The 19500-nt window shown below is 51.0% G+C and overlaps 1 protein-coding gene across 5 annotated transcripts in view; it reads right to left on the reverse strand.

Moving 5' to 3' along the window:
* Positions 1–2194: 2194 nt before the first annotated feature.
* ddx43 (DEAD (Asp-Glu-Ala-Asp) box polypeptide 43) overlaps positions 2195–19500 on the reverse strand; it is a 117885-nt gene continuing 100579 nt past the window's right edge. For 3 of the 5 annotated variants that reach the window (XM_085996631.1, XM_085996634.1, XM_085996633.1), the window contains 4 exons: positions 18386–18524; positions 12819–12906; positions 8905–9042; positions 2195–2519 (listed from right to left, as the gene is read on the reverse strand). In XM_085996631.1, coding sequence (XP_085852757.1) covers positions 2511–2519; positions 8905–9042; positions 12819–12906; positions 18386–18524 — 374 coding nt within the window. In that variant the 3' untranslated portion in view covers positions 2195–2510. Of the gene's footprint in view, positions 2520–8904; positions 9043–12818; positions 12907–18385; positions 18525–19500 lie in introns of those variants that run through there. The other 2 variants (XM_085996632.1, XR_015079499.1) reach the window with 2 other exon arrangements.

Raw genomic sequence — 19500 nt, forward strand, 5'->3', positions numbered from 1 at the left:
ATTTTCAGCTGATCAGAGAGAGCCAGTGTGTATTTATAAAGGGTAGATCATGCCTGATGAACCTGATTGAATTTTTTGAAGAGGTGACTAAAGTAGTGGACAGGGGAATGTCTATGAATGTTATTTATACAGACTTCCAGAAGGCATTTGATAAAGTCAGTCATAAGAGACTGTTCGCTAAAGTTGAAGCTCCTGGAATTGAGGGCAAATTATTGACCTGGTTAGGAAATTGGCTGAGCGGCAGGAGACAGAATAGGGATAATGGGCAGGTACTCCAATTGGCAGGATGTGACTAGTGGCGTCCCACAGGGATCTATGTAGGGGCCTCAACTATTCACTATTTATTAGTGACTTAGATGACGAGATAGAGAGCCACATATCCAAGTTTGCCAATGACACAAAGATAAGCGGCGTTGTAAGCAGTATAGATGGAGGCATCAAATTAAAAAAATATATTAATAGATTAAGTGAATGAACAAAACTGAGGCAAATGGATTTCAATATAGGCAAGTGTGAGGTCATCCACTTTGGACCTAAATAGGATAGATCAGAATACTTTCTAAATGGTGAAAAGCTAGAAGCAGTGGAAGTCCAAAGAAACTTAGGGGTCCATGTACAAAGATCATTAAAATGTCATGGACAGGTACAAAGAAAATCAAAAAGGCTAACGGAATGCTGGCCTTTATATCTAGAGGACTAGAATACAAGGGGTAGAAGTTATGCTACCACTATAAAAAGCCCTGGTTAGACCACACCTGGAGTACTGTGAGCAGTTCTGGTCACCACACTTTAGGAAGGATATACTGGCCTCGGAGGGAGTGCAGCGCAGAGTTACTAGAATGATACCTGGACTTCAAGGGTTAAGTTACGAGGAGAGATTACACAAACTAGCGTTGTATTCCCTCAAAGTTAGATTAAGGGGTGATTTGATTGAAGTTTTCAAGATATTAAGGGGAACTGATAGGGTAGAGAGAAACTATTTCCACTGGTTGGGGAGTCTAGAACTAGGGGACATAACCTAAAAATTAGAGCCAGACCTTTCAGGAGTGAAGTTAGGAAACACTTCTACACACTAAGGGTGGTAGAAGTTTGGAACTCTCTTCCACAAACAGCAGTTGATGCTGGGTCAATTGTTCATTTTAAATCTGCAATTGATAGATTTCTGTTAACCTAAGGTATTAAGGGATGTGGGGCAAAGGCGAGTGTATGGAGTTAGGTCACAGATAAGCCATGATCTCATTGAATGGCAGAACAGGCTCAAGGGGCTAAATGGCCAACTCCTGTTCCTATGTATTGATTAGAATGTGGATTGACCTCACTGTATTGATCAGAATGTGCATTTATCTCTCTCTTTCTACATATACATATATATATATATTATTTATTTAACACAATGTGGATTTATCGCCCTATCCAGTTGCAGTGGTCTTAAGCCAGGACCAAGAATCCAGATGTTGATGTGCAGGAGTGCCACACCTGTGCCCATGTTGTTGATGTTGTACAGTTTGAATTCCCATCAATGCTCAGTAGGGCAGCAGTAATTCGCAGATTGGGTTCAGTCTAACATTTATAACAGATAGATAAGGGAAAAGTTGGCCAAGTATTTAGAACAGAGTTCAACAACCAGCAAGCTGTGCATTACTTACTTGATAGAACGTAGGAGGTGCTAGAAAGTTCTGAGTAAAATTCTAGTTCTGTTCCTGTGACTGAAAACTGGAAGAGTTTTACTCTTGACTATTTAATGGTAAATTTCTGGCTTAAGTCATGTGGTAATCTCAGAGATCTGAACTCAGCCTAAATAAAGAACTACTGAAGGGACAACTTGGTTCAGTGGTAGCATGCTCACCCGAGTCTGAAGGTTGTTGCTTCAAGCCCTATTCTGGAACCTGACCCAATAATCGAGGCCGAGACTTCAGTGCAGTACTGAGGGAGCGGGACTTACGCACTTTGGCAGGTCGACAACACTCGGACTTCCTAACAGCACAGAGGTACAAACTGAAGTCACAGTGAATAGCAGTACACCTTCCTACAAACTCCACTTCCATAATGTCTGCTATGCTAAAAAAAAATTGTTTAAAATGAATTGTATAGACAATTTGCCATGGTATTATGGTATAGAAGCACTGAACACAGGACCCTCCATTCTGGTCAGGAGCCTCAGGTGAGCACATACACAGACAGGGACACTTAAAACTGGAACTGAGTGGGTGTTTATTTATCTTCCAATAAAATACAATACAATGTGCAGAAAGTGGAACACCCAGGGACAGCACACACTGCCGCTGTCCCAGCCATCGCGTGGAACCACATACCTTCCTTCCACAAAACGACCGCCTCAGTACAAAATAACATTCTGTTTACAAAATAGAAAAAAGCAATTGTTCAAAGAACATTCTTTTCAGCTTCCAAACAGCAAAGGGTGCGGGAAGGTTGAGTGGTCAAGTACCTTGGGATAGAGCCTGTGCAGGAACTCGCACTTTCCATGACAGCAGGATGTGGGGCTCATTGCTTTAGATTCTCTGCAAAGATATAAACGTGTAAATTACCCAATCGTTTGGCTGTACCATTTAAAACAACTAAAACTCCTTTTGCTTGACCTCTTAATTTTAACGTTCGGGGTCATTTGAGGCTATTTTGAATGAAAACAATCCTTTTTTAAGGATATTTGCCTTCAAATATTCATCTCCACTATCAGAGCCCAATCTGGACCTCTCCCAATGCAAGCTGGAGACCGCACTCCCTCCCTATGGGACCTGCCTAATCTCCACCCAGACCTCTCCCAATGCAAGCTGGACACCGCACTCCCTCCCTATGGGACCTGCCCGATCTCCACCCGGACCTCTCCCAACGCAATCTGGAGACCGCACTCCCTCCATATGGGACCAGCCTGATCTCCACCCAGACCTCTCCCAACGCAAGCTGGAGACCGCACTCCCTCCATATGGGACCAGCCTGATCTCCACCCGGACCTCTCCCAATGCAAGCTGGAGACTGCACTCTCTCCCTATGGGACCAGCCTGATCTCCACCCAGACCTCTCCCAACGCAAGCTGGAGACCGCACTCCCTCCATATGGGACCAGCCCGATCTCCACCCGGACCTCTCCCAACGCAAGCTGGAGACTGCACTCTCTCCCTGTGGTGTGACGGAATAAGCCATATTTCAAGAGATACACCATAATATGAACAGAATTCTGATATTATTAATACATGATATACTGGGTTTAAAAATCTAAAGCCTCGGAGACACAGGCTGCAAACAGAAATACAGGCTTCTGAGATAAAGATCAGTTGTTTAACAAAGTTGTAAACATACAAGCTTTGAAATGGGAATTAGTTAAATATACTAAAAGAATGACCCTATTGAAATGGCAGTTTGGCGATTCCAGAGGGTCTGGAGTTTGGGAAAAACACAATGAAAAGACACAAGTGAGATGTTGGAAACCAACAAGTTGAACAGAAACGCAAACATTAAAAGAGGCATTTGCCTTTGAAAAGATGACATCAAGTAAAAGAAACACCTGCTGGTGAAATAGTTTTTATGTTAAACTTGGAAGACAGGAAACACGATTAAATATGCTAGAAAACAAGTAAACATTCAGTCAAAGTGTCTTTAATTTATACATAGTAAATAATGATACCAACAAGAACACTTTGAAGATATGACTTCAATAGATACACCAAGCAATTACATTGTTTTTGCATTGAACTTGGAACACCATGGAGTCACAATGTCTGCTAAAAACCAGTTAAGCCATTATTAAGAATTGAATGGAAAATCTTCGATAAGAATGGCATCAAACAGAAACTATTGCTGTCATATTGTTTTTATGATAGTTTTTGGAACACCTAAAGGTAGAGACATAATTATGCATGCAGCAGTTGAATTGACAGTAAGATAGAAAGCATTCAACAGAGGTATCAATAAAGACAATTAGCTTACATCAGCAGAGAACTTCAAAGAATAAACCACTGCAAAAAAAGTATAAAAGATAGAGCTTTTCAGATGAAAAGTCAGAAGTTGCTGAATGGGCCAAGCATTTCTCAACTTTACAGGCACCATCTGTAAGTTTTTAACTTTGAGTCTCGGGTAATCAAGTTATTTGGTTTTGGTGGATGTTCTGGATTTAGAAATAAGCAAGAAATGTAACGAAGTAAAGATTTAAAATAAGGATCTCTGAGAAATAAGAAATGTAAGCTATTAGTATTTTGAATTGTTAATGTTGCGACTGACTCAACAGCTGTTAAATGAATGTCGGCTCTTAAATAAAACTATATATTTTTAGAATTGTCTGAGTATTTCTGTATAAACACGCAAACCCAATTTCTGTACACTCTTTTGTAAGGAGTTGCAGAATTCTGGGGGGTATCCCGGACCCTCATAATATCCAGAAGGTTACAGTCTAGTTAAATTTATTAAAAGTGCTATCTGGAGGACGGCAACATCTTCAGTCGTTCCTTTCCTTTAGGGAGAGATAGCCTGAAACTTTAGACCCTGTGGTAAACCACTGTTGTTCACTTCACTGTTGTTCACTCTTGCCCATTGTTGTACCTGTCTGTGCATGCCTCAGCTGGCTCCGCCCCTGGCTCCACCCATATGCCCTGGTATAAAGGCGGCTGCTCTGCAGTTCCCCAGGCATTCAGGACCGGTCGACCACTAGAGGCATGCCTTCGTTCTTTAGTTAATAAAAGCCTGTTTGTTACTCTCTTAACTTCCAGTCTTTCTCAGTAATTGATAGCGCATCAATTTTATTAGCTAAACTTTTTTTTCGATGGAGCAAATCCTCAAACCAGCATGCCTGGAACTAGACCCTCAAGAGGCGGATTCATCTACCAAGTTCGCACACTGGCTGCGATGCTTCGAATTTTTCCTAGAAGCCTCCGTCGAAACTGTTCAAAACGATGGCGACAAACTAAGAGTTCTGACCTCCAAGGTGAACCACCAAGCTTATTCGCTCATCCAAGATGCGACTACCTACAAGGGTGCTCTCAACCTCCTTAAAGAACAGTACGCACGCCCGGTAAATGAGGTTTACGCCAGACACCTCCTGGGGTCCCGCAAACAGCAACCCGGGGAATCGATGGAGGTATACCTACGGGCGCTGAAGGTGCTCGGCCGGGCCTGCAAATGTAAAGAGGTGTCGGCCGCGGTGTACACGGAGGAACTTGTCCGGGATGCCTTCGTCGCGGGCCTCAGGTCCAACTACACCCGGCAGAGACTGTTGGAGCAGGGCGAACTCGACCTGAAGGCAACGGCACTCGCACTCTCGCTAGACGTGGCCCACCGGAATATGGACGCCTACTCCCCTGACTGCGCGGCCGCATTGTGGATGGCGTGGGCGCCGCCACCCTGCGCCGCGCCACCCCCGTCACATCCCGCCAACGGCCCAACTTCTGCAGCGATGTCCCGGGGCCCGAAGTGTTACTTCTGTGGCCAAGCCAAACACCCCAGAGCGCGCTGCCCGGCGAAAAACGCTACTTGCTCTGGTTGTGGGAAGAAAGGGCACTACGCCAGCGTCTGCAAGGCTAAACCTACCCCAAACTCCAGCAGTGCCGCATGTGGGCCGAGCGGGCCGCCATCTTGGACGCCTCCATCTTGGACGCCATCTTGTACGCCTCCAGCCGCGTGTGGATCATGGGCACCGCCATCTTGGACGCCTTCGACCATGGGTGATCCGTTCCGGCCGCCATTTTTGCAACGGGCCCCCGACTCACCTGATGACTGCAGCGACACGCCTGACCCTACGCCGGCCTCCGTTACACTGGACCAATCTAGACCTCACCAACTAGCCAGGTCCATGATGGACATTAAGGTAAACGGCCGCGCCACGACCTGCCTTTTCGACTGCAGGAGCACGGAGAGCTTTATCCACCCCGACACGGTGCGGCGTTACTCTCTCCCGGTCCTGCCAGCACGCCACCGGGTCTCTATGGCCTTCAAGTCCCATTCAGCGGACGTTGGCGGCTACTGCGTGGTGACCCTTTCGGTGAGGGGCACAGAGTACAGAAACTTTAAACTGCTTGTCCTGCCCCATCTCTGCGCTGCTGTTCTACTGGGGTTGGATTTTCAGTGCCACCTTAAGAGTGTCACGATGGCGTACGGTGGACCCCTTCCCCCACTCAGTCTGCAACCAGCAGTTTTCAAATTGCCCGCCGCGCACCTTTTGCAGCCTCTCCACGCTTAAAGTCACCCCCCCCGTTGTTCGCTAACCTCGCCCACGACTGTAAGCCCATCGCCACCAAAAGCAGGCGATACAGCGCTGGTGACAGAGTTTTTATTAAATCTGAGGTGGAGCGGCTCCTGAAGGAGGGGATTATTGAAGCTAGCACCAGCCCCTGGCGAGCCCAGGTTGTGGTCGTCAAGACCGGCGAGAAGCAGCGCCTGGTCATTGACTACAGCCAAACAATTAATCGATATACTCAACTGGACGCATACCCCCTCCCCCGCATATCTGATATGGTCAATCAGATCGCACAATACCGCATATTCTCCACCATTGACCTTAAGTCAGCATATCACCAACTCCCTATCCGCTATGAGGACCGCCAGTATACTGCCTTCGAGGCAAACGGCCGCCTCTACCACTTCCTTCGGGTTCCCTCTGGCGTCACCAACGGGGTCTCCGTTTTCCAAAGGGAGATGGACCGGATGGTCGACCAGAATGCGTTGCAGGCCACTTTTCCCTACCTGGACAATGTGACCATCTGCGGCCATGACCTGCAGGACCATGACGCCAACCTCGACAAATTCCTCCGCACTGCCCAACTCCTAAACCTTACGTATAACAAGGAGAAGTGCATATTCTGCACAACCCGCCTCGCTATCCTTGGCTGGGTTGTGGAACACGGAGTCATCGGCCCCGACCCCGACCGGATGCGTCCCCTTATGGACCTTCCCCTGCCCCACTGCCTCAAGGCCCTGAAGAGATGCCTGGGGTTTTTCTCCTACTACGCCCAGTGGGTCCCTAATTATGCGGACAAAGCCCGTCCACTTATCAAGTCCACCTCTTTTCCCCTGGCGGCAGAGGCCGGCTTAGCCTTCCACCGTATCAAAGAGGACATTGCTAAAGCCACCATGCACGCGGTGGACGAATCCATCCCTTTCCAGGTGGAGAGCGATGCGTCCGACTTTGCCCTGGCCGCTACCCTTAACCAGGCGGGAAGGCCCGTGGCCTTCTTTTCACAAACCCTCCAAGGCTCCGAAATCAGACACTCCTCTGTCGAAAAGGAGGCCCAGGCCATTGTGGAAGCTGTGCGACATTGGAGGCATTACGTGGCCGGAAAACGATTCACCCTACTCACTGACCAGCGTTCAGTTGCTTTTATGTTTAATAACAAGCAGAGGGGCAAAATCAAAAACGACAAGATTTTGAGGTGGAGAATTGAACTTTCCACCTACAATTACGATATCTTGTACCGGCCCGGGAAACTCAATGAGCCCCCGGATGCTCTATCGCGAGGTACATGTGCCAACGCACAGGTTGATAGACTGCGGGCCCTCCACAATGACCTCTGCCACCCGGGGGTCACCAGGTTCTTCCATTTCATCAAGGCCCGCAACCTGCCTTACTCCATCGGAGGAGGTCAGGACCATGACCAGGAACTGCCAAGTCTGTGCCGAGTGCAAACCGCACTTTTATAGGCCAGACAGAGCACACCTGATAAAAGCCACTCGCCCCTTTGAGCGCCTGAGCATCGATTTTAAAGGGCCCCTCCCCTCCTCTGACCGCAACGCGTACTTCCTCACTATCATCGACGAGTACTCCGTTTTCCGTTTGCCATCCCCTGCCCAAACATGACCAGTGCTACGGTCATTAAATGCCTGAACGACCTTTTCGCCTTGTTCGGTTTCCCCAGCTATGTCCATAGCGACCGGGGCTCATCGTTTATGAGCGACGAACTCCGCCAGTACCTGCTCGTGAGAGGTATTGCCACGAGCAGGACCACCAGCTACAACCCCCGGGGGAACGGACAGGTAGAAAGAGAGAACGCGACAGTTTGGAAGGCCGCCCTGCTAGCCTTAAAATCTAAGGGCCTTCCAACCTCCTGCTGGCAGGATGTCCTCCCCGATGCGCTCCACTCCATTCGGTCACTGATCATTCAGCACCTCACGCTCCTGCACCAATGCATTGCCGCCACACCAATTTATAAAATTACGTTTTTAAAACCCATTTCTTCAGGGTGGGGCGGTGCCCTCCTTGTAAGTGGAATAAGTAATGTCTGGGAGACTAGCAATGTTAGTTCACAGCTTCCTGAGATCATCACTGGGCACAAACTAGAAAAATAACTCCAACGAGAACACCCCAGCTCTGCTCACGACTGCCTGTCAGTGACCTGTGAGAATAACTTCACCCTGGGATAGTGGCCCAAACTAGTCATGGTCCTGCACCTTTAATATAACCCCCTCACAGCTGTGAGAACTATAGTATGGGTTACAGTGTTAAACATACGAACAACCTGGAGAGGAAGCAGAACGTTTCCTTCAGCTCCGTCACTAGCTGAAATAGTTCACCAATACTGTTTTTTTTAAAATTGGGGGCTGAAGCTAAGTTTGTTAAAGGAGTAAATGATTCTGATCAGGATAAAGATCTGACCTTACTTTCTAAAGCTACTGATTCCACTGTTGAGAAAGTGCTTTCTCTGCAAGGATGGTTTGAGCTTGAAATCTGCATGTGTATGTTTGGTACCCTACAGTTTATCTTGTTGCTTTTCTCTCAAGTACAAACGCCACCATCGGATTCCGCACTGTTTGTACTGAAGTAATTTAGTTGCAGACCGAGACTAATGCTTATTAAAGACAAAGAGCATTAATCATTTAAACAAGAAATGCTCAGATTTATGATTTGCCATGGATACAATTTAATACAGATCAGATTAAATTGTGTAAGAAAGTTTTCAAATCTTACTTTGTTCCAGCCCCTTCTGCCATGCCCACGATCTCTGCGCCCGTCCCCATGGGAGGCTGCGAGCTCCCGCTCATACTCCTTCTTCATTTTGTTTTGCTCATATCTTTTTGCCATTGTCAGAAGCTCTTCGGGAACTGGCTGCACGTAAAGAGACGACATCATGTTTACAGTTACACAACTGAACCCGATTATAGGGATGATGCAATAAAACTGCCTCACACCCTGTCGACACAGACTGCAGATGGACATAGAATTACATAGAATTTACAGCACACACAGGCCATTTGGCCCAAAAGGTCCATGCTGGCTTTTATGCTCCACACAAGCCTCCTCCCACCTTACTTTATCTCACCCTATCCTTCTATTCCTTTCTCCCTCACGTACTTATCTACCGTCCCCTAAAATGAATCTATGCTTTTCGCCTCAACTACTCCTTGTGGTAGCGAGTTCCACATTCTCACCACTTTCTGGGTAAAGATGTTTCTCCTGAACTGCTTATTGGATTTATTAGTGACTATCTTATATTAATGGCCCCTAGATGTGGTCACCCCCTCAAGTGGAAACATCTCTATGTCTACCTGATCAAACACTAAATCATTTTAAAGAGCTCAATCAGGTCACCCCTCAGCCTTCTCTCGAGTTCCAGCCTATTCTATCTTTCAGATGTGCATCTGTGCCTGAGTGCAGGAACACCCAGTGACACTGGATCCATCATGTGTGTCTGGGAGCACTAACACCCAGTGATACCAGATCCATCATGTGTGTCTGAGTGCAGGAACACCCAGTGACACTGGATCGATCATGTGTGTCTGGGAGCACTAACACCCAGTGACGCTGGATCGATCATGTGTGTCTGGGAGCACTAACACCCAGTGATACCAGATCCATCATGTGTATCTGGGAGCAGGAACACCCAGTGACACTGGATCCATCATGCGTGTCTGGGAGCACTAACACCCAGTGATACCAGATCCATCATGTGTATCTGGGAGCAGGAACACCCAGAGACACTAGATCCATCATGTGTGTCTGAGTGCAGGAACACCCAGTGACACTGGATCCATCATGTCTGTCTGGGAGCTGGAACACCCAGGGACACTGGATCCATCACGTGTATCTGGGAGCAGGAACACCGTGACACTGGATCCATCATGTCTGTCTGGGAGCTGGAACAACCAGTGACACTGGATCCATCATGTGTATCTGGGAGCAGGAACATCCAGTGACACTGGATCCATCACGTGTATCTGGGAGCAGGAACACCGTGACACTGGAGCCATCATGTGTATCTGGGAGCAGGAACAACCAGTGACACTGGATCCATCATGTCTGTCTGGGAGCTGGAACGCCCAGGGACACTGGATCCATCGTGTGTGTCTGCGGGCTGGAACACCCAGTGACACTGGATCCATATGTATCTGGGAGCAGTACCACCCAGTGACACTGGATCCATCATGTCTGTCTGGGAGCTGGAACACCCAGGGACACTGGATCCATCATGCCTATCTGAGTGCAGTAACACCCAGTGACACTGGATCCATCATGTGTATCTGGGAGCAGCAACACCCAGTGACACTGGATCCATCATGTGGTTCTGAGTGCAGGAACACCCAGTGACACTGGATCCATCATGTGTGTCTGAATGCAGGAACACCCAGTGACATAGAAACATAGAAGATAGGAGCAGGAGTAGGCCATTTGGCCCCTCGAGCCTGCTCCGCCATTCAATGAGATCATGGCTGATCATCCAAACTCAGTACCCTGTCCCTGCCTTCTCCCCATATCCCTTGATCCCTTTAGCCTTCAGAACTATATCTAACTCCTTCTTGAATATATTTAATGAATTGGCCTCAACTGCCTTCTGTGGTAGAGAATTCCACAGGTTCACCACTCTCTGGGTGAAGAAATTCCTCATCTCTGTCCTAAATGGCTTTCCCCTTATTCTTAGACTGTGACCCCTGGTTCTGGACTCCCCCGCCATCGGGAACATCCTTCCTGCATCTAGTCTGTCTAGTCCTGTTAGAATTTTATAAGTTTCAATGAAATCCCCTCTCATTCTTGTAAACTCTAGCGAGTATAAGCCCAATCGACCCAATCTCTCCTCATACGTCATTCCTGCCATCCTAGGTATCAGTCTGGTGAATCTTCGCTGCACTCCCTCCATGGCAAGAACATCCTTACTCAGATAAGGCGACCAAAACTGCACACAATACTCAAGATGTGGTCTCACCAAGGCCCTGTACAGCTCCAGCAAGACATCCTTGTTACTATACTCGAACCCTCTTGCTACGCAGGCCATGTGTTTGCCTTCTTAACCGCCTGCTGCACGTGCATGCATACATTCAGCGACTGGTGCACAAGGACACCCAGGTCTCGTTGCACTTCCCCTTCGCCCAATCTATTGCCGTTCAGATAATATTCTGCCTTCCTGTTTTTGCCACCAAAGTGGATAACATCGCATGTATCCACATTATACTGCATCTGCCATACATCTGCCCAATCACCCAACCTGTCCAAATCATACTGGAGTTTCTGGGCATCCTCCTCACAGCACACACGCCCACTCAGCTTTGTGTCGTCTGCAAACTTGGAGATATTACATCTAGTTCCCTTGTCTAGATCATTAATATATATTGTGAATAGCTGGGGTCCTAGGACCGATCCCTGCGGTACCCCACTAGTCACTGCCTGCCACTCAGAAAAAGACCCGTTTATTCCAACTCTTTGCTTCCTGTCTACCAACCAGTCCTCTATCCAAGTCAGTATCTTGCCCCCAATCCCACGTGCCTTAACTTTAAACGCTAATCTCTTATGCGGGACCTTATCGAAAGCTTTTGGAAAGTCCAAATACAGCACATCCACTGGTTCTCCCTTATCTATTCTACCAGATACATCCAGAAAAAATCCAGAAAATTAATCAAGCACGATTTACCTTTTGTAAATCCAGGTTGACTTTGTCCGATCCTGTCACTGTTTTCCAAGTGCTCTGCTATTACATCTTTTATAATGGACACTGGATCCATCATGTGTATCTGAGTGCAGGAACACCCAGTGACACTGGATCCATCATGTGTATCTGGGAACAGTAACACTCAATGACACTGGATCTATCATGTGTATCTGAGTGCAGGAACATCCAGTGACACTGGATCCATCATGTGTGTCTGAGTGCAGGAACACCCAGTGACATTGGATCCATCATCTGTTTCTGGGAGCAGGAACACCAGTGATACTGGATCCATCGTGTGTATCTCAGTGCAGTAACACCCAGTGACACTGCATCCATCGTGTATATCTGGGAGCAGGAACACCCAGTGACACTGGATCCATCATGTGTATCTGGGAGCAGGAACACCCAGTGACACTGGATCCATCATGTGTATCTGGCAGCAGGAACACCCAGTGACACTGGATCCATCATGTGTGTGAGTGCAGTAACTCCCAGTGACACTGGATCTATCATGTGTGTCTGAGTGCAGGAACACCCAGTGACACTGGACCCATCATGTGTGTCTGAGTGCAGTAACACCCAGTGACACTGGATCCATCATGTGTATCTGGGAGCAGTAACACCCAGTGACTGAACAAAGCTGTTCTATTTATTTCTTGACTGAGTCATTGACTTCAGGGGTGATTTTCAGTTTCTGCATTGTTGGGGAATTGCACAGTCCCAGCCGTAGGTTTCTCCATCGGTTCGTTTTACAGGGGTTGGGGTAGAGGAGATGCTCTAAAGCTGTGCCGGGAACACCATAGCAGAAAATCTCCTTTTTCATCTGTTCAGCACTGAAGTTAGTGTACCATTTAGCCCTGACTCTTCATTCAGCCTATACCTGATTGTAGTCTCTTTACCTGCTCCTTCACATGGGCCGTTAAACTAGAGTAGTTAGCTGAATCAGTGAATTACTGGTACTTACCTGACACGCTCGTTCCAGAATTGCAATCAACTCCGCAGCAAATCTCCAATCACTCCTTGTGACAAGGGTTACAGCGGAGCCTGTGCGACTGAAAGAGAACACAGCACACTTAAACTGAGATAGCACATGCAACAGTGTGAGGAATGGCAGAATGAAGAACAATGGGTTGTTGGGAGAAAGCAATGAGCAGAGAAAGCAATGAGCAGGGAATGAAAGATGCTGGCTGGAAACTGCCCACACGGCTCAGTGATGCTCATTTTTGCAAATGACTTGGAGACCAGCAATTTCAAAACTGCCTAAATTCACAGATCTCACCAAAGTGATAAATAGATTACGTGAATGGGCAAAACTGTGGCAAATGGATTTCAGTATAGGCAAGTGTGAGGTCATTCACGTTGGACCTAAAAAGATCAGGTTACTTTCTAAACGGTGAAAAGCTAGAAACAGTGGAGGTCCAAAGAGACTTGGGGTTTCCACACACATAGATCATTAAAATGTCATGGACAGGTACAGAAAGTAATCAAAATGGCTAATGGACTGGTGCCTTTATCTCTAGAGGACTAGAGTACAAGGGGGTAGAAGTTATACTGCAGCTATACAAAGCCCTGGTTAGACCACACCTGGAGTACAGTGAGCAGGTCTGGGCACCCCACCATAGGAAGGATATATTGGCCTTGGAGGGAGAGCAGCGTACATTTACCAGAACGATACCTGGGCTCCAAGGGTTAAGTTACGAGGAGAGATTTCACAAATTGTAGTTGTATTCCCTTGTTGAGATACCGCGGCAAACGTGGGAGTCGAGACCAGAGCTATTGAAAACACAACTGCTTTATTCCAACCACATGACAAACAGGAACTAGAAAAGCCCGCGCATCCACTTAAATACTTCCCAGACAGGAAGTGCTCCCGGCAGCCTGTCCCTGCGGGAAACAAGTTGCTGGAGGAAAGGGCCCCCGGCTGGGGGCTTCTGCTTAGACTGTCTGTGCCGCCGTGAGCGGATTATGTCCAGTGGTGGCGTGTCGCCACAGAGCTCCCCCCAGAATCCGCTTAGGAGGAGTGGACGAGTCGTGACGGTGGTCTAATGGTTCTGCCGCAGCGGCTCTGAGTGGTCGCCGGTCTGGTTGGTTGGGTCGGGCGGTTCGCCGCCGGCTGTGCTGGCTTGCCGGGGGGACGGCCTCTAGTTGGAGGCTGGGCCACGGGGACCTGTTCCCCTGGTTCTGTGTGTGCTGGTTTGAGCCGGTCGATGGAGACTGTCTCGACCCTGTCGCCGAGTCGCAGCTTGAAGACCTTGTCCCCGGTTTGTAGTACCTCGTACGGACCGTCGTACGGGGGTCGCAGGGGCCCGCGGTGCGCGTCGTGTCGCACGAAGACGAAGCGCGCCTGCTGTAAATTTGGCGGGACGTGAGGTGCGAGTTCGCCGTGTCGGTTGACCGGAAGTGGGGCGAACTGCTGAGCGGAAGAGAAAGAGTCGAGCCGCTGCTGTTCGGCCGACCAAGGCTTGGTAGGCTCCGGAAGGAATTCGCCTGGGACGCGCAGCGGTTGTCCGTAGACTAACTCCGCTGCCGAGGACTGGAGGTCTTCCTTGACCGCGGTGCGTAGGCCGAGTAGCACCCACGGTAGGCGGTCAGTCCAGGTACTGTCCTGCAGGCCGGCGCGGAGTGAGGCCTTGAGTGACCTGTGGAAGCGTTCACAAAGTCCGTTGGCCTGCGGGTGGTACGCCGTGGTGCGGTGGAGCGTCACCCCGAGGTTGCGTGCTGTGGCCGTCCAGAGTTCGGAGGTGAACTGGGCGCCTCTGTCGGAGGTTATGTCGGCCGGTACGCCGAACCTCGCAACCCAGGTGTTAACGAACGCCCTGGCGATGTCGGCTGTGGTGGTGGAGGTCAGCGGCACTGCCTCAGGCCAGCGTGTGTAGCGGTCGACCATCGTGAGGAGATAAGTTTGGCCTTGCGATGGCGGCAGGGGACCGACGATGTCGACGTGTACGTGGTCGAAGCGGCGGCTGGGTACCTCGAAGTCTCCCAGGGGTGCTTTGGTGTGCAGCTGTACCTTAGCCCGTTGGCAGGCGAGGCAGGAGGTGGCCCAAGTCCGAACATCTCTGCTGAGGCCGCGCCAGACGAAGCGCTTGGAGAGGAGTTTGACGGATGCGCGGGAACCCGGGTGAGAGAGCCCGTGGAGCGCGTCGAAGACGCGGCGGCGCCAGGTCTCAGGGACGACCGGCCTGGGTTGGCCGAGTGAGACGTCGCACGTGACTGCCGTGGCTTCGGGCCCGTGCGCGACCTTGGCTAGGCGTAGCCCTGGCAGGCTGGTAGCCGCCGAGAGGAGGTCTGGGTCCGTGAGCTGGGCCGCTGCTAGTTGTGCGTAGTCGACCGCGAGGTGATTCGCACAGACGGCGGGACGGGAAAGGCAGTCGGCGACCACGTTGTCTCTACCGGAGACGTGCTGAATGTCCGTAGTAAACTCGGAGACGGCCGCGAGCTGGCGTTGCTGCCTAGCGGACCAGGGTTCGGTGTGCTTGGCCATCGCGTATGTGAGTGGCTTGTGGTCCACATACGTGGTGAAGGGGCGGCCTTCCAGGAGGAACCTGAAATGGCGGACCGACAGGTGGAGTGCGAGAAGCTCGCGGTCGAAAGTGGAGTATTTGACCTCCGGGGGGCGCAGTTGGCGGCTGTAGAAGGCAAGTGGCTGCCACGCGCCATTGACCCACTGCTCGAACACGGCCCCGACCGCGTGGTCGGAGGCGTCGGTGGTGAGCGCGACCCAGGCATCGGCCCTCGGGTGCGCGAGCAGAGTGGCGTCGGCGAGCGCGTTTTTGGTGGCGTCGAAGGCGGCTGCCGTGTCAGTGGTCCAGGCTACGTCCATCTTGCCGGATTTTCCTCGGAGGGAGTCGTATAGGGGCTTCATGAGGGCTGCGGCTCTGGGGATGAACCTGTTGTAGAAGTTCACCATCCCGAGGAACTCCTGGAGGCCCTTGATGGTTGTGGGGCGGGGGAATTGCTGGACGGCCTGCACCTTGTTGGGCAGGGGGACGGCCCCAGCAGGGGTGATGTGGTGACCGAGAAAATCGATCTCGGTTAGGCCGAATTGGCACTTCGCCGGGCTGAGGATGAGCCCGTGTTGGGCTAGGCGCCCGAACAGGATGCGAAGGTGTTCGAGGTGTTCCTGTTTGGAGGAGCTGGCCACGAGAATGTCGTCTAGATAGACGAATAGGAAGTTCAGGTCCCGGAGGACTGAGTCCATAAGGCGCTGGAAAGCCTGTGCTGCATTCTTGAGGCCGAAGGGCATCCTCAGGAACTCGAACAGGCCGAATGGGGTGATGACGGCCGTTTTGGGGATGTCCGCGGGGTGTACGGGGACTTGGTGGTAACCGCGCACCAGGTCGACTTTGGAAAAGACGGTTCATCCGGCCAGTCGGGCCGAGAAGTCCTGGATGTGTGGCACCGGGTATCGATCGGGGGTGGTGGCGTCGTTGAGGCGGCGGTAGTCCCCGCAAGGGCGCCAGCCTCCGCCGGGCTTGGGGGCGATGTGGAGGGGCAAGGCCCAAGGGCTGCTGGAGCGGCGGATGATGCCGAGTTGTTCCATGTTGGTGAACTCGGCCCGCGCGATTTCCAGCTTGGCCGGGTTGAGTCTGCGGGCGTGGGCAGAAACTGGGGGGCCGGTGGTGGGGATATAGTGTTCCACACCGTGCTTGGCGGCTTTGGCCGAAAAGGTCGGGTTTGTGAGGGCGGGAAACTGAGCTAGAAGTGCCGAGTAGTCGTCCGTGGCTCTGGCGAGGCAGTAGGTCGTCAGGCCGGCCGAACGGGCCGGGGTAAAGGCGCCGGGGATGGGGGCCATAGTGTTGATGTCGACGAGGCGGTGCCTCGGAATGTCGACAAGGAGGCCGTGGGCGCGTAGGAAGTCGGCGCCGATGAGTGGGCAGAGGACCTTGGCTGTGAGGAACTCCCAGCGGTAGCGGCGGCCCGCGAGGTCGAGCGTGACCATGCGGGTGCCATATGTGCGGATTTCAGAGCCGTTGGCTGCAGCCAGTGTGATACCCCGTGTGCCGCGTTGGATCTCGAGGGCGGAGGCGGGGGTGATGCTGTGCTGGGCCCCTGTGTCGCACAGAAATCGGCGATTGGTTCTGTCATCAGTGACGTACAGTAGGGGCTCCTTCTGCCCCGCGGCCATCGCGGGGGCCGGTGCGGGGGGGGGGGGGGGGTTTGAAGGAACACGGTGGCGTGCAGCGTTGAGCCCTTGCGCCAAAACGGGTGTGGTAGTAGCAGTGACCCGGAGTGGTAGGGCGGTCGGGCCTAGCGGCCCGGGAAGACCGCGTGGTCGTTGCCGTGAGGTCGGGCGCGACGTCGCGAGCGGCCTGTGCAGAGAGCAGCCGGTCGGCCTTTTCGGCTATATCATTCAGGTCCGTGGAGTCAGACTCCACAATGAGCGGGCGGATGCTGGCGGGGAGCTGCCGAATGAAAAGCGTGCGAAAAAGGGCGCCGGGATTTTTGTCGTCTGAGAGGGACAGCATGTGGGAAAGCAGGTCTGATGGTGAAGCGTCACCAAGGCCGGGGAGGTCCAGGAGTTGGCAGTGGCGCTGGTAAGAGGACGTTTGAAATTTTTTAAGTAGCGCAGCCTTCAGGTGTTCGTACTTGCCCTCTGTTGGTGGATTCTGCAGCGCTGCCCAAACCTTGGGGACTGTAGCGTAGGTGAGCGAGGCGACGAGGTAGTCGTACTTCGTGGCGTCGACTGTAATGCCTTTCAGCCGGAATCTGGACTCAGCTTGAACGAACCAGGCTTCGGCGAGGTTCTCCCAAAAGTCTGGTAATTTAACCGTGACTGCGTTTGTATCCGCCATGCTAGCTTAGGATTCGTCCTGAGCGTCGGGGTCACCAGTGTTGAGATACCGCGGCAAACGTGGGAGTCGAGACCAGAGCTATTGAAAACACAACTGCTTTATTCCAACCACATGACAAACAGGAACTAGAAAAGCCCGCGCATCCACTTAAATACTTCCCAGACAGGAAGTGCTCCCGGCAGCCTGTCCCTGCGGGAAACAAGTTGCTGGAGGAAAGGGCCCCCGGCTGGGGGCTTCTGCTTAGACTGTCTGTGCCGCCGTGAGCGGATTATGTCCAGAGGTGGCGTGTCGCCACACCCTGGAATATTAAGGGGAACTGATAGGGTAAAGAGAGAGAAACTTTTCCACTGGTTGGGGAGCTGACGACTAGGGGATATAGCCTAAAGGTTAGAGCCAGGCCTTTCAAGAGTGACCTTAGGAAACACTTCTACATGCAAAGGGCGGTAGATTTGGAACTCTCTTCCGCAAAAGGCAATTGATACTGGATCAATTGATAATTTAAAATCTGAGATTGACAGATTTCTGTTAACCAAAGATATTAAGGAATATGGGGCAAAGGCAGGTATATGGAGTTAGGTCACAGGTCAGCCATGATCTCATTGAATGATGGAATAGGCTTGAGGTGCTAAATGGCCAACTCCTGTTCCTATGTAGAGAGCGAGACAGAGAGCGCCGAGAGACAGACAGAGACAGAGGTAGAGAAACAGAGTCTCTGAATGATGGAAGCTGTACCTACCCTGCTCTGCCAGTCCGCCCGATTCTGTGCACATACTCTTCTATGTTGCGAGGAAAGTCGAAGTTGAACACGTGTGTGATGTCATGCACATCAAGCCCACGCGAAGCAAGATCGGTAGCAATAAGAATCCGAACTCTCCCTGGGGAGAAGAGAGGCTATCATTTGTTTTCAAAACCTCCAGCATTGCACCTTCTACACTTACCCCGGACTCTCCCTCCCACCCAATACAATACAATACAATACAAATCGCTTTATTGGCATGATAAGGTACATCTTATGTTGCCAAAGCATCAAAATACATTTATGGTTGAACACATAAACGCGGTTCCATTCATACAGTGTATAAACAGGTATATCCCTGAGTTTATAAATATATTTTCGCCTTCCCGCCGAACTCAGCCCTCTTCCCTCACCCCCACCACTCTGCCCCCGCCCCGGACTCTCCCCAATGCTACTACCCCCCCACCCGGAACTCGGACATCTCCCCTCGCCCCCCCCCCCCCAGGAACTCAGCCCTCTCCCTTCCGGACGCTCCCTCTCTCCCCACACCCGAACTCGGACCTCTCCCACCGCCCCTCTCCTCCAGGTTTTCACTCCCCAACCCCAGAACTTGGCTCTCTCCCCTCACACCCCTCTCCTCTGGGTTCTCCCCCTCCCCCATGCAGCTCTGTGCCCAGTTTCCTGGCAGTAGTCAGGATGCTTTCATCCTGCGCCAATCCTCAGTGCCCCCTCTGTACCACCCAGATCATCGGGTGGCAGGCTGGCTGCTGGGGGACAAGGGCTATACCCTCACCAACTGGCTCAAGACTCCTGTCAGCAAAGATGCCAAGCTCCGATATAATGAGAGAAATGCATCAACAAGAGTTCATAAGCAAATCAATATGTTCCACTGCCCAGACAGATGTCCGCGGAGGGCGACCTCAAGGGGCTCTGGCTGTCAGAGAGAGGTCTATAGACTGGGCTTCGGCTGGTGCTGTCTGGTACCAACACAAACAACTATTACTTGCATTTATATAGCAACTTTACACAAGATTACATAGGATATACGGCCCAGAAATAGGTCATTCGGCCCAAGCAGTCCATGTCGGCATTTATGCTCCACTCGAGCCTCCTCC

This window comes from Somniosus microcephalus, chromosome 9, assembly GCF_052327205.1.
Source record: "Somniosus microcephalus isolate GS21.2 chromosome 9, FLI_Smic_1.0, whole genome shotgun sequence".
Classification (NCBI taxonomy): Eukaryota; Metazoa; Chordata; class Chondrichthyes; order Squaliformes; family Somniosidae; genus Somniosus; species Somniosus microcephalus.